Source organism: Danio aesculapii, chromosome 18 (assembly GCF_903798145.1).
Source record: "Danio aesculapii chromosome 18, fDanAes4.1, whole genome shotgun sequence".
NCBI classification, from domain to species: Eukaryota; Metazoa; Chordata; class Actinopteri; order Cypriniformes; family Danionidae; genus Danio; species Danio aesculapii.
The window spans coordinates 23,752,817-23,767,056 of NC_079452.1; the positions used below are offsets into that span (position 1 = coordinate 23,752,817).

The 14,240-nt window shown below is 43.2% G+C and overlaps 2 protein-coding genes across 3 annotated transcripts in view; one reads left to right on the forward strand and one right to left on the reverse strand.

Moving 5' to 3' along the window:
* Positions 1 to 7,028, forward strand: part of slc30a4 (solute carrier family 30 member 4) — a 15,103-nt gene extending 8,075 nt beyond the window's left edge. The window contains exons 3-8 of the mRNA XM_056478546.1: positions 744 to 890; positions 1,380 to 1,533; positions 2,022 to 2,238; positions 2,330 to 2,435; positions 3,808 to 3,942; positions 5,577 to 7,028. Coding sequence (XP_056334521.1) covers positions 744 to 890; positions 1,380 to 1,533; positions 2,022 to 2,238; positions 2,330 to 2,435; positions 3,808 to 3,942; positions 5,577 to 5,731 — 914 coding nt within the window. The 3' untranslated portion in view covers positions 5,732 to 7,028. The remainder of the gene's footprint in view (positions 1 to 743; positions 891 to 1,379; positions 1,534 to 2,021; positions 2,239 to 2,329; positions 2,436 to 3,807; positions 3,943 to 5,576) is intronic.
* A 3,699-nt stretch (positions 7,029 to 10,727) lies between these two features.
* c18h15orf48 (chromosome 18 C15orf48 homolog) lies at positions 10,728 to 14,089 on the reverse strand. 2 transcript variants are annotated; one of them, XM_056478728.1, is made up of 5 exons: positions 13,995 to 14,089; positions 13,811 to 13,882; positions 13,635 to 13,723; positions 13,131 to 13,191; positions 10,728 to 12,179 (listed from the first exon to the last, which is right to left on the reverse strand). In XM_056478728.1, exons 2-5 carry the CDS (start codon positions 13,850 to 13,852, stop codon positions 12,111 to 12,113), a joined length of 261 nt encoding a protein of 86 aa, XP_056334703.1. In that variant the 5' UTR covers positions 13,853 to 13,882; positions 13,995 to 14,089; the 3' UTR covers positions 10,728 to 12,110. The 2 variants fall into 2 exon arrangements, with proteins under 2 accessions (XP_056334703.1, XP_056334704.1); XM_056478729.1 differs by having other exon boundaries at positions 13,951 to 14,009.
* Between the last annotated feature and the right edge of the window lie 151 nt (positions 14,090 to 14,240).

Here is a 14,240-nt window from a genome sequence, read left to right on the forward strand (position 1 = left end):
CTGTCGTAACCATATATGGTTTGTCTAGATTGTGTGTGTGTGCCAGAAACGTGTGGTTCTGTGGACCTGCAGCTGGATATTATTGTGCTACTGCTGAGATTCTGAAGTGCGCATCTGATGAAGGCTATGTTAGCCCATGATCAGGGCCGGCCCTGTACATTTAGGGGCTCTAAGCAGAATAATTTTGGGGCCCTTCCTTGCTTTAAATAGTGGAGTATTGCCATTGCAAACCAGCCCACAGGGATTATATTGCTTATTAAATACAATCAATGAAACAGATCAACTTCCTGTTGATCACATGACCTTCACACGAAAACACTTTCAACTTTAATAAAAATGTGATATATTTGTATTTTTTAGTGAAAATGTATAAATATTTCAGTCCTAAAGCACTGTCAGTGAAGGTACTTTGTAAAATGCAAATAAAAACGATTTTAGCAAGGAAACGGCTTGCACCACCAGTGGGTTGTGGGGCCCCTAAGCAGCCGCTTAGTTCGCTTTTAGGGAGGGCCGGCTGTGCCCCTGATGCACCGCGAGAGAATTCATAAATGGAAGTGAAGTGACGCAACTGATGCGGGCAGGTCATGTGATCATGATAAATGGCAGATGAAGATCGTCTGAATCACATTCACACTATATAAACACACTTTTCTAACAGCCGTGTAGTAAACTCAGTCAAATGTAGTGCATACTCTAGTAGTAGGTGATTTGGGACGCAGCCTGTGTGTGTGTGTTGTGTTCAGGAGGATATGTGGCCAACAGTCTGGCCATCATGACGGACGCTCTGCACATGCTGACGGATCTGATCGGGATCATCGTGTCTCTGCTGGCGCTCTGGCTCTCCGCAAAACCTCCGACGTACAGATTCACCTTCGGCCTCCATCGACTGGGTGAGTCTCAGCCTGCACCTGATTTACACCTGGTGTTGCAGGTGTGTGCGATTGGCCGGGACATTTCTTGGTGACACTACAACAACAACAAGATTTCCTCTTCTGTTTTAGTTCATTTATCTTGTGTTGAATTAACTGTGCATGTGGGACTTTTATTTTGAAAACGAGACTTGTGCTATAGAGCTGTCAGGATATGCAGTCAGTCTGCTGTCAGAGCACAAAATGCTGGATATACGGATTATAAATGTAATCAGCACCATCCCAATGAGGCGTACGGCCTGCTTAACGGTTTCCTCTGCTAGTTTTAGGGTGTGTATTGGGGAATGTGCTGTGTGTGTGTGTGTGTGTGTGTGTAATGAGGCAACAAACACATGTAGACTGCTGAGTGTTACAGTGTTTAGTGCACGCTTATGCATCATATCTTAGCACTCAGCTGTGATTTGTTGTGTATGTTTATGTACATAACTGTGTGTGTGTGTGTGTGTATAGAGGTGTTGTCCGCAGGCATCAGTGTGTTGCTGATCTACATTCTGACCGGGGTGTTGTTGAACGAAGCGGCTCAGAGGACGATCCATCAGGACTTCACTATTGACGGTGATGTGATGCTGATCACGGCTGCGGTCGGAGTCGCTGTAAACCTGCTGTGAGTCTGGAAAACAACACACACACACACACACACACACACACACACACACACACACACACACACACACACACACACACACAGACACACACACACACAATAAAAAGAAAAATGTTAAGGCATTCACCTTCGAGTTTTGTCTGTGAAAATGAAATGTTCATCAGGTGGTGCGTGCGCGTGTGTGTGCATGTGCGTGTGTGTTTGCACCAGCACAGAAGCTCAGAGTCACCTGCTGTCCATCTGATTCATGTGACTGTGCGCGCTCGTAAACACTGGAGTAAAGTCCTCTGTGTGTGTTTCTGTGTGTGTGTGTGTGTGTGTGTGTGTCTGAGACACAATCTACATTGTAATAACACTATAGAAATAAAAGTGAATTGAATGTGTGTGTGTGTGTGTGTGTGTGTGTGTGTGCGCGCGCCGTTAGAGTCTGCATTGTAAAAGTGTTCTAGAAATAAAGATGAAGTGTGTGTGTGTGTGTGTGCGCGCAGGATGGGCTTCCTCCTCAATCAGTCCGGCCACCTTCATTCTCATTCTCATGGGCACGGGCACTCTCATGGCTCAGCAGGTCACGGGTCAGCAGGTCAGGGGTCATCGGGTCAGCGGGGTCACGGCAGTCTGGCGGTGCGAGCGGCCTTCATCCACGCACTGGGAGATCTGGTTCAGAGTGTCGGTGTTCTCATCGCTGCGTACATTGTCAGGTTTAAGGTACGACACCTGAGAACACATGAGAACACACCTGAACTGCTGACTGATGCTCATCATGACTGATCTGTGTGTGTGTGTGTGTGTGTGTCAGCCGGAGTATAAGCTTGCGGACCCCATATGTACGTACCTGTTCTCGGTTCTGGTGCTCTTCAGCACATTCCAGATCATCAGAGACACTGGCATCATCCTGCTGGAGGGTGAGACATCTGTCTAACCGTCTGTCTGTCTGTCTGTCTGTCTGTCTGTCTGCCTTGTGTGTGTTTGTTTATGTGTGCTTATACATGTGTGTTTTTGCATGTGTGTGTGTGTGTGTGTATGTATTAGTATCCGTAGGTGTATATGTGAGCTTATGCATGCACGTGTGTGTGTGTGTGTCGTTAGGTGTATATGAGGGCTTATATATAAATGTGTGTGTGTGTGTGTGCGTGTGCGTGTGCGTGCGTGTGTGTGTGTGTGTGTGTAAATGTGTGCTTATACATTCATCTGTGTGTGTTTATTTCAGTGTGTGTGTATAGGTGTGCTGCTTATGCATGTCCGTGTGTGTATATGTGTGCTTATGTGTGTGTGTATCAGTATATGTGTGCTTATGTGTGTGTGTATCAGTATATGTGTGCTTATGTGTGTGTGTATCAGTATATGTGTGCTTATGTGTGTGTGTGTATCAGTATATGTGTGCTTATGTGTGTGTGTGTATCAGTATATGTGTGCTTATGTGTGTGTGTATCAGTATATGTGTGCTTATGTGTGTGTGTGTATCAGTATATGTGTGCTTATGTGTGTGTGTATCAGTATATGTGTGCTTATGTGTGTGTGTATCAGTATATGTGTGCTTATGTGTGTGTGTGTATCAGTATATGTGTGCTTATGTGTGTGTGTATCAGTATATGTGTGCTTATGTGTGTGTGTGTATCAGTATATGTGTGCTTATGTGTGTGTGTGTATCAGTATATGTGTGCTTATGTGTGTGTGTGTATCAGTATATGTGTGCTTATGTGTGTGTGTATCAGTATATGTGTGCTTATGTGTGTGTGTATCAGTATATGTGTGCTTATGTGTGTGTGTGTATCAGTATATGTGTGCTTATGTGTGTGTGTATCAGTATATGTGTGCTTATGTGTGTGTGTGTATCAGTATATGTGTGCTTATGTGTGTGTGTATCAGTATATGTGTGCTTATGTGTGTGTGTGTATCAGTATATGTGTGCTTATGTGTGTGTGTGTATCAGTATATGTGTGCTTATGTGTGTGTGTATCAGTATATGTGTGCTTATGTGTGTGTGTGTATCAGTATATGTGTGCTTATGTGTGTGTGTATCAGTATATGTGTGCTTATGTGTGTGTGTGTATCAGTATATGTGTGCTTATGTGTGTGTGTATCAGTATATGTGTGCTTATGTGTGTGTGTGTATCAGTATATGTGTGCTTATGTGTGTGTGTGTATCAGTATATGTGTGCTTATGCTTGTGTTTTGTGTTCAGTTGTTTGTGTATTGATATGTATGTATGTATGTGTGTTTTTATGTGCGTGCGTATGTTAATGTGTGTGTGTGTGTGTGTGTGTGTGCGCACAGGTGTGCCACGTCACATGGACGTGTCGGTCATCAGAGCAGAGCTGCTGAAGCTGCAGCATGTGGAGTGTGTGGAGGAGCTGAAGCTGTGGGCGCTGACCGCCGATAAGACTGCAGCCGTCGTTCATCTGCAGCTCGGTGAGTGTGTGTGTGTGTGTGTGTGTGTGTGTGTGTGTGTGTGTGTGTGATGTCAGAATATGATCAAAGTTTGGCTTTAATCCAGACCATTTTCTTTTTTAATGTATGTGAAACTTTCAATAGAATAAAAAGTTGGACAAGGATGGTAAAATGTCCCATACATTAACATGATAGATGCATAAATCTGTTATTTTCAACATGAGTATGAGATTTGTTTTCCTTCTAAGAACATTTTCAATATCCACCAAGAAAATCCTTGTGTATACACAATATAAACACATGATACACTCACCGGTCACTTTATTAGGTACACCTAGTACCGGGTTGGACCCCTTTTGTCTTCAGAACCGCTTTAATCCTTCATGTCAGAGACTCAACAAGCTACTGGAAATATTCCTCAGAGATTTTGCTCCATATTGACATGATAGCATCACACAGTTGCTGCAGATTTGTCGGCTGCACATCCATGATGCCAATCTCCCGTTCCACCACATCCCAAAGGTGCTCTACTGGATTGAGCTCTGGTGACTGTGGAGGCCATTTGAGTACAGTGAACTCATTGTCATGTTCAGTAAACCAGTCTGAGATGATTGGTGCTTTATGACATGGTGCGTTATCCTGCTGGAAGTAGCCATCAGAAGATGGAGACACTGTGCTCATAAAGGGATGGACATGGTCAGAACAATACTCAGGTAGGCTGTGGTGCTGACACCATGCTCAATTGGTACTAATGGACCCAAAGAAAATCTCCCCCCACACCATTACACCACCACCAGCAGCCTGAACCGCTGATACAAGGCAGGATGGATCCATGCTTTCATGTTGTTGAGGCCAAATTGTGAGCCGACCATCCGAATGTGTCAGCAGAAATGGAGACTCATCAGACCAGGCAACGTTTCTCCAATCTTCTATTGTCCAGTTTTGGTGAGCCTGTGTGAATTGTAGCCTCAGTTTCCTGTTCTTAGCTGACAGGAGCGGCACCCGGCGTGGTCTTCTGCTGCTGTAGCCCATCCGCCTCAAGGTTGGACGTGTTGTGTGTTCAGTGATGCTCTTCTGCAGACCTCAGTTGTAACGAGTGCTTATTTGAGTTACTGTTGCCTTTCTATCAGCTGGAACCAGTCTGGCCATTCTCCTCTGACCTCTGGCATCAACAAGGCATTTGCGCCCACAGAACTGCCGCTCACTGGATATTTCCTCTTTGTCGGACCATTCTCTGTAAACCCTAGAGATGGTTGTGCGTGAAAATCCCAGTAGATCAGCAGTTTCTGAAATACTCAGAGCAGCCCGTCTGGCAGCAACAACCATGCCACGTTCAGCGTCTCTTAAATCCCCTTTCTTCCCCATTCTGATGCTCGCTTTGACCTGCAGCAGATGCTCTTGACCATGTCTACATGCAGTGAGCTGCTGCCATGTGATTGGCTGATTAGACATTAGTGTTATTGAGCATTTAGACAGGTGTACCTAATAAAGTGTATATGTGTATGAAACAATATTTACACATGATAATAGAATCACAACACAAATTCATAATCACAGGAATCATCAATATGAATCTCTAAACTAATCAGCCATATTAAATCTCTGTAGCTCATGATGTCAGACTAATGTTTTGCATCTCTGTGTTGTGTGTTTAGCGCCGGGGATTGTGGGTAACTGGGAGGAAGTGCAGGCGAGCGCGCGGAGGCTGCTGATGGTGTCACACGGTGTGACGCACTGCACGGTACAACTGCAGACGCACAGACAGGGGGCGCCGCAGGCCTGCACACACTGCCTGAGCCCACGAGCCTGAGCAACACACACACACACACACACACAGACGGAGAACTGACCCAGCAGGGTTTTAATGATTGTCTCGCAGATTTTCTATGATTATTATCGACCTCATTTTGATAAACATTTAATACAGGCGGTCTGTCAGAGGAGAGTGTGTAGCGTGTGTTTGATGGAGAGATGCAGACGGAAGTGTTCATGTGTGTGTGTGTTTCTCATGACCACATTCAACCTCAAAGCTAGAGGGAAAACACAAGCACTTTCCTTTGCTCTAGTTTGGTAGCTTGATGTGTTTTATTCTCATGTAAGCACTTTTGCGCCTCAGATCTGAGCGCTTCATGCTAAACCAATCATTGTTATTAATGTCGTGTGTTTGGAAGGGATCGATCACCTTCTGTTTACTGACCATCGAGAGGATTAAAAGCTTCAATTCTGTTGAACACTAAAGAAGATATTTTGAAGAATGCTGGAATCCGGTAACCATTGACTTCAAAAGTATTTTCCTCATATGGAGGTCAATGGTTACCGGTTTTCAGCATTCTTCAAAATATCTTCTTTAGTGTTCAACAGAATTAAAAGAAGCTCATAAAGGTGTAAAACCCCATGAGACAGAGTAAATAGTGAGCTAATCTGATATTTGTGGGTGAACTGACCCTTATTGACTTGTATTACTTTAATTTTTGTTTACATGAGTGTGAATGTAACGCTCTGCAGATTTCTGTTAAACAGTTCAGGCGTTCGGACACGGCGCTAAACAGAAAGCCTTAATGCTCCACACTCGAGGCTTTGAGTTAGATTTTGGGTTGAAATATGAGCTGACGGCGTTCATGAGGGATTATCAGACGCTCAGTGTCTTATTCAATATGTCTGCACAGCCTGTCAATCAACAACTGACACACACACACACATCAGACGTGGGCTCCTCCAGGTGTGTGTGTGTCAGTGTGATCAGTTCACAGGCTCAGAACAGAAGATCATTTCTCTTTGTATTGATTCCTCTGTGCCTCAGTTGAACATTATTGATGATTATTGATTATTGATGATGATGATGGTGATTTGTCTGTCAGTGATTCTCATCAGTATTCGGCTGCGATGCCTTTTTTATCATTATTTTTATGACTTTTGTTTTGTTCATCTGATTTTGAAGCAGAGGCTTGATTAATGCTGTTGTTTGTGTGTAGATTTTGTTGTCGGTCTTGTCTTGTGTGTGTGTGTGTGTGTCTGATGATGAAGATGATTGAGTTCCACTGACCGCTGAAGCGCTTCACAACCTCAATTAAAACATTTTAAAGCTGCTGTTCTCTCCTGCTGTGTGTTTGTGCTCAGAGGTGTGTGTGTGTGTGTGTGTGTGTGTGTGTGTGTGTGTGTGTGTGTGTGTTTGTGTGTGTGTGTGTGTGTGATGGCTAGGTGTTGTTTGTGTGTGAATGAGAGAGAGAGTTTGTGTGTGTGTGTGTTTGTGTGTGTGTGTGATGGCTAGGTGTTGTTTGTGTGTGAATGAGAGAGAGAGTTTGTGTGTGTGTGTGTGTGTGTGTGTGTGTGTGTTTGTGTGTGTGTGTGTGATGGCTAGGTGTTGTTTGTGTGTGAATGAGAGAGAGAGTTTGTGTGTGTGTGTTTGTGTGTGTGTGTGTGTGTGTGTGTGTGTGTGTGTGTGTGTGTGTGTGTGTGTGTGTGTAGGTGGTGTTTGTGCTCAGGTTATGATTTGGTTTGTGCTCAGAGGGTGTGTGTATGTGTTTGTCGCATAAGTGTGATGGTGTTTGTGCTCAGGTGATGGTTTGGGGTGTGTGTGTGTAGATGTGGTTCATGCTTATGTTATGGTTTGGTTTGTGCTCAGAGGTGTGTGTGTGTCTGTGTTTGTGAGCTTCTGCGTGTGTTGTTGGTGCTCGGATGATGCTTTGTGTGTGTGTGTGTGTGTGATGGCTTGGCGTTTCTGCTCAGGTGATGGTCTGTGTGTGTGTCTGTGTGTGAGGTTCTGTGTGTGTTGTTGGTGGTCAGGTGATGGTTTGGGGGGTGTGTGTGTGTAGGTGGTGCTTGTGCTTAGGTTATGGTTTGGCTTGTGCTCAGAGGGTGTGTTTGTGTGTGATGACTTGGTGTTTGTGCTCAGGTGATGGTCTGGGGGGGGGGGGTGTGTGTGTGGTGTTTGTGCTTAGAGGTTGTGGATTGGTGTGTGTGTGTGTGTGTTTCTCAGTGTGTGAGTGTGAGAGATAGAGTCTGTGTGTGTCTGGGTGTTTGTGCTCAGAGGTGATTGCTTGGTGTGCGTGTGTGTGTGCGTGTGTGTGTGCATGTGTGTGTGTGTGTATATAGTGTGATTTGCTGGCGTCACTCTGAGCTCTGCTGCGTCTCTGAGGAACACACGTGTGTGTGTGATGCTGCTGTTATTATGGGATGTGTGTTGCGGACAGTGACTGCAGCTCCAGCAGTGTGAGGTGAGCTCAGCTCCAGTCAGTGATGTTGACTTGATGATCTTATTACTGGAGCCAGACAGAATCTGTCTTGATTCAAATTATTTTAGGAGTTTCATAACTAAAACCTTAATATATGAAGTAAAAGTAACCCCTTTTAACTTGCATTTAATGTCTTCAATGTAAATCCAGTTAGATTCACTTTATCTGGTAAACAAAGCAAGTCTCTCATATAATATCTCTACTGAAAGACAGAGAATATGACTGTACACACTGTATTGTACATAAATCAGATCAACATTTACATATTAGTCAATAATATTACTGTAAAAACTGAATAAATATAGATTTACACACATTTACTCCAGTAAATAAACAGAATCAATGATGAGCTGATACTGCAGATTCCCTGTGGGCCTGATTATTACTCCACAACTGCAGATATTATTCCAAACATTTGCCATTCATTGTGTTTAAACTGGAGTGATGAAGAACAGATGAAAATGATGCTGAAACCTGCTTATTTCTAACACACCTACCTGTAAGATATACAGGTTCAACAACATTCAGTCTGAAAGTGTCAAGATATGAGCAGATATATTAGATTAGGTTTGGTGACAGGAGACTCCTAAATGACCAACACTAAACACATTCATTCATTCATTTTCCTTCAGCTTAGTCCCTTTATTAATCTGGGGTCTCCACAGTGGAATGAACCGCCAACTATTCCAGCATATGTTTTACACAGTGGATGCCCTTTCAGCCGCAACCCAGTACTGGGAAACACCCATACACACTCATACACTCACTCATACACTATGGCCAGTTTAGTTGATCAGTTCCCCTATAGCGCATGTGTTTGGACTGTGGGGGAAACCGGAGCACCCGGAGGAAACCCACACCAACACAGGGAGAACATGCAAACTCCACACAGAAACACCAGCTGACCCAGCTGAGACTCAAACCAGCTACCTTCTTGCTGTGAGGTGACAGTGCGGCGCCACCGTGCTGCCCCTAAACAGGTTTAGTTTAGTTTATTTCTTAATAAAGCAACAGTAGTGGACCATTGTACTGTACAAACCTAAAAGCAAACAGATAAACAACACAGAAGACATCCAACACACCACACAGCATCAGTCAGACAGAACAAGACTCCAGACAGGTACAATAGGCTCAGTTTTCTCCTCATTTAAAAGCTCATCGTAGGACGTGTAGTTTAAGTTTCCCCCTGAACAAAGACTCATTGGAAATAGTTCTAATGGATATACAGTAGGTAGCCCGTTCCTCATTTTAGGACCTACCACAGAGACCTTTTTTCTTGGGGACCCTGTCAGAGGCTCACGGCTCTTCAAAATCAATCAATCACTCAGATCCTGAACTACAAACTCTGCATTTCAGGATTGATCATACAGCTTTATCTGCTGAAAGTAGACCTGACTGAGGGATGAGGGATGTGTGTGTGTGTGTGTGTGTTCAATTCTGCTGTTCATTCAGTCACTGATACACACTTCCTGGTCATATGACAGAGAAGTCAGTACAGAGCAATCACGTACACACACACAAACACACACACTCTTATGTACTCATATGCACACAAACACAATAAAAACCAGGAACTTACACAAAAACACATATGCACAGATACACATATAGAAACACACACACACACACACACTCATGCACTTTCTGAACTTTAAATTCTGTTCTTTCTCTGACACACACTAAAATACTTTCTCTTTCTCACACACACTCTCTCTCTCTCTTTCTCTCTCTCTCACACACACACACACATGGTAGATGACAAACAAAAACAAGTCCTGACCAGAATTCCTTCTTGCTCGAGCAGAAATGAACCAGTTTGGACATGCGGCTGAGATTGATGCGGCGACTCACCATGATTCAGGGATTTCTGCACCAGTGTTTATGTGGTTTTCTGTATCGCACACACACACACACACTCACACACACACACACACACACGGAGCCTCCATCATAAAAACTGAAACAGGAAGCGCAGAGTTTCCCCCATGTTATAGACTCAGAGAGGCGTCGACAGAATAATACTCTTGTTGTTCGTGCAGGAACGTGCAGAACCAGCAGACACTGATGGCAGATCCACAACACTGCATCAGTGAGACACTTCATTACAGCCAATAAAAGACACACACATGCAGCACGGTGGCGCAGTGGGTAGCACAATCACCTCACAGTAAGAAGGACTCTGGTTTGAGTCCTGGCTGGGTCAGTTGGTGTTTCTGTGTGGAGTTTGCATGTTCTCCCCGTGTTGGTGTGGGTTTCCTCCTGGTGCTCCGGTTTCCCCCACAGTCCAAACACATGCGCTATAGGGGAATTAGGTAAGCTAAATTAGCTATAGTGAGTGTGTGTGAGAATGAGTGTGTATGGGTGTTTCCCAGTGATGGGTTGCAGCTGGAAGGGCATCCGCTGCGTAAAACATGCTGGAATAGTTGGCGGTTCATTACACTGTGGCGAAATCTGATTTATAAAGTAACAAAGTGAAAAAGAAAATGAATGAATGAATAAAAAGACACACACACACACACACACACACACACACACACACACACACACACACACACACACACACACACACACACATCAGCAGAATGACTTTTATTCACATCATTAATGTACTGAGTCCTGTGTTTACAGCATGCAGGATCACACTTTATGTTAAATGGCCTTAATTACTATAAACATACATCAGAAAATAAGTGCAGTGTGTTCATATGGTTTTCCTTTCCCATACGGGGAAGCAAAGGCACAGGTCTGGGGTAGGTTTTACGGTTGGGTTAAAGTAAGGGATGGGTCAACAGTGTAATTATAAATGTAACTACAGTAATGAATAACAGATGTAACTACAAGCGAATTTTCAAATATTAGTCCAATGTAAATGATTCATTTAACCCCTGTATGCTGTTGGGTCGTTTTCATCTACTCTGAGGTGATTCTGAGGCTTAATTTGGCCATAAATGTCTCTGTGTTTCAGTAAATGTGATGCCGTTTGCTGACAAATCTTATTCGGACTCATATTTTGGGCAAATGCTTTGAAAATGTCCTCAACAACACACTCTGGACACATTGACTCCCCTTTGGTGCTGTTGGTGCTGTTTTGGCTCTATTGACTTCCATTATAATCACATTGTTTTGAATGCAGAGCCCTGACAGCATATAATCCTGTGTTCCTGATTAGTGCTGGTTTTCCCTGTAGGGAAGAGGACGATTTGCCATTTTTACTGTTGATCATCAGTTGCAATGCAAAAAAAAGCTGCGCAAATTTCTGCACACACACTATAGTCTGCTGTTGAGCTCCATATAAGAGACAGAAACTCTTCAGCACAGGCCGATCTAAAGGCTTAATGCTGACAACTGATGATCAACAGTAAATATTACACATTTGACCGCTTAATCCCAACAGAAAAGACCCAGCAACAATTAGGAGAGCATGATTATATGCTGTCATGGTTTTACAGTAAATAAATGTGATTATAATGGAAGTCAATAGGGCAAAAACGGCACCAACATCGCCAATGAGGAGTCGATCTGAACACAGTCTGCCACTTAATATAAAGTGGAACAGTAGATCTGCATGACATTGGAAAAATCGAACATTGTGATATTTGATTTTTATGCGATATATATTCTGATATGAATACAATTTCAGCAGGTGACTTCAATAACTATTTGCAATGACATCTTTAGATTGATTTTAATAATCTTGTGATGGAGTAAATCTAAATAAATAAGACAGAGCAGAGATAAAAGTAAAATAAGCAGAGTCAAACTGAAGTCAGATATTCAGGTGCAGTAATTCAATAATCAAATGTAATGTAAAATAACAGCGTACAGTCTTCCTCGCTGATCAGCTATAATCCCAACTCAACTGCGATGTGACTATTGCGAACAGACATATTACGATATCGATGCTGAAACAATATACCGTGCAGCCCCAGACCGTATGTACAGTGGGCATCATCCTCATCATCTGGTCATCTTCTTGACCATCTCCAGCTCCTCCACTGGTTTCCACTGCTGGTTAATGGTGAGGAGCTGCAGTGAGATGGAAACAGCTGGTTAATGTTTCTCCAGGTTATCAGCAGCTCTATATGTGCAGAAAGACTGTAAACAGTGTCTAAAGTCAACATCACGTTCACAGCTCAGCTTCATCCACAGCATCTAGGAGACACGGCGCTTATTTAAAGAGAAATAGGGTGGCACGGTGGCTCAATGATTAGCACTTTCGCCTCACAGTAAGAAGGTCGCTGGTTCGAGCCTCAGCTGGGTCAGTTGGTGTTTCTATGTGGAGTTTGCATGTTCTCCCCGTGTTGGTGTGGGTTTCCTCCGGGTGCTCCGGTTTCCCTCACAGTCCAAACACATGCGCTATAGGGGATCTGATCAACTAAACTGGCCGTAGTGTATGAGTGTGTGTGTGTGAATGTGTTTCTCAGTACTGGGTTGCAGCTTGAAGGGCATCTGCTGTGTAAAACATATGCTGGAATAGTTGGCGGTTCATTCGGCTGTGGTGATGAATAAAGGGACTAAGCCGCAGGAAAATGAAGGAAGATGAGAGATAAAAATAAACATTTATTAACATATATATTTAATAAAAACATATTTAATGAAGACGGTGATTAGACACAGGGTACTAATGTGAGTGTGCACACCAACCGTAAAACAGTTATAAAAAACAAAACACATGCAAATTCTTTAAACCCAACAGGCCACACCCCCGTTTTGATACGCCCCCTTACTGCTGATTGGCTGCAGTCTTGTATGTGTATGGCACTGTGATCAAAAGCATTTTTCAAACATGGCCAAACCACATAAGAACCCGATTACACCACAGTTTGGTGCAAATGACTAGCCTGGCATGAGGAGAGCAGATGTTTAGGCATTCAGAAAGAATCCGTTTATCATGTGTCCTAAAACAATGGTGAACATTAACATAACCTGTCGGTCCTGATCCACAAACACACACGGAAATACATCATTAAATTTTACCTTCTGTGGTTTTGATGGATCCAGCATCTCCCACGGCTCGGGATTTCCCGTCTTGTTTAAACTATAAAAGTCAAAGCATTTGATCACTCTTGAGCTTTTATAATGTCACAGATGTCCGCTTGCTTTCAGACTCGCTGGCGTCCCTCAGGCACTTTCACATTATTTTATGCATGTCGAATATTTAATGTCATTTAAAGGCACAGTACACCCAAAGTGAACATTTCTCTCAAGTGGTCCTACACTGTTATGAATGTCTTCTGTAGAAGATATAGTGAAGAATGGCCTCCACAGCAGGACCTAGAGTCAGCTTTCAGCATATATTCCTTTGTTTTCAAGTGTAAATGATAGAATCTTTCATTTTTGGATGAACTTTGCCTTTAAATACTGTAGGAAACTAAATTTGTAGATCAACAGAAAGAACATAAACAATACAGCAAATAGTTTATGCAGATTATTAGTAATGGTTATTATTAATCCTATAATAATAAAGATATGGTTTCTCACATGACATCCGGTTTGGTCAGTAGGAAGTAAATCATGGTTGTTGTCGCTCCAAATGCAGCACAACCAACAATCCCAATCAGAGGAATTAACTACAACAATAATGAGGAGCAATTAATATGTAATAATCCACTGCATATATCAGACTGATGAAGATGAAGATTCCCAGGCTTCCTCACCTCCTTCCTTTTCCTGAGCAACTGTATGAATCCACCGTTCATCCTTCAGCAGTTACGGTCTTCAGATTACTCCTGGAGAAAACAACACTCAGATCATTACTTGCATTCAGAGTGAATTCCAGATGAAGGAGTCAACATACTGTAAACACGAGTCACGATGAGCAGATGGTGGGAGTGAACCGACCTGGAGGTGTAAATGCAGCATCATTGTGACTCTCCTGCTCTTATATTGACTTTGATATGCGTTTGATGGCACGTACACACCCAAACAAAACCACCATCACGCCCAACACTGTAATGTACAGCAGCGCCATCTCCAGGACTAACATGAACAGAGAGAACACATACTACTCACACTCTACATCAGGGGTGCCCAAACTTTTCCTAGAAAGGGACAAAACTTAACTACAGTTGACAGACACTACAGACT

What these genes read in the sequence shown, in the direction of transcription:
- c18h15orf48 (XM_056478728.1), bottom strand. Translation starts at nt 13,852, where the DNA reads ATGAACGGTGGATTCATACAGTTGCTCAGGAAAAGGAAGGAG. An exon ending in CTGACCAAACCGGATGTCAT is followed by an intron (nt 13,192 to 13,634) that starts GTGAGAAACCAT and finishes TGACTTTTATAG; the next exon opens with TTTAAACAAGACGGGAAATC. An exon ending in ATCCATCAAAACCACAGAAG is followed by an intron (nt 12,180 to 13,130) that starts GTAAAATTTAAT and finishes ATCTCACTGCAG; the next exon opens with CTCCTCACCATTAACCAGCA.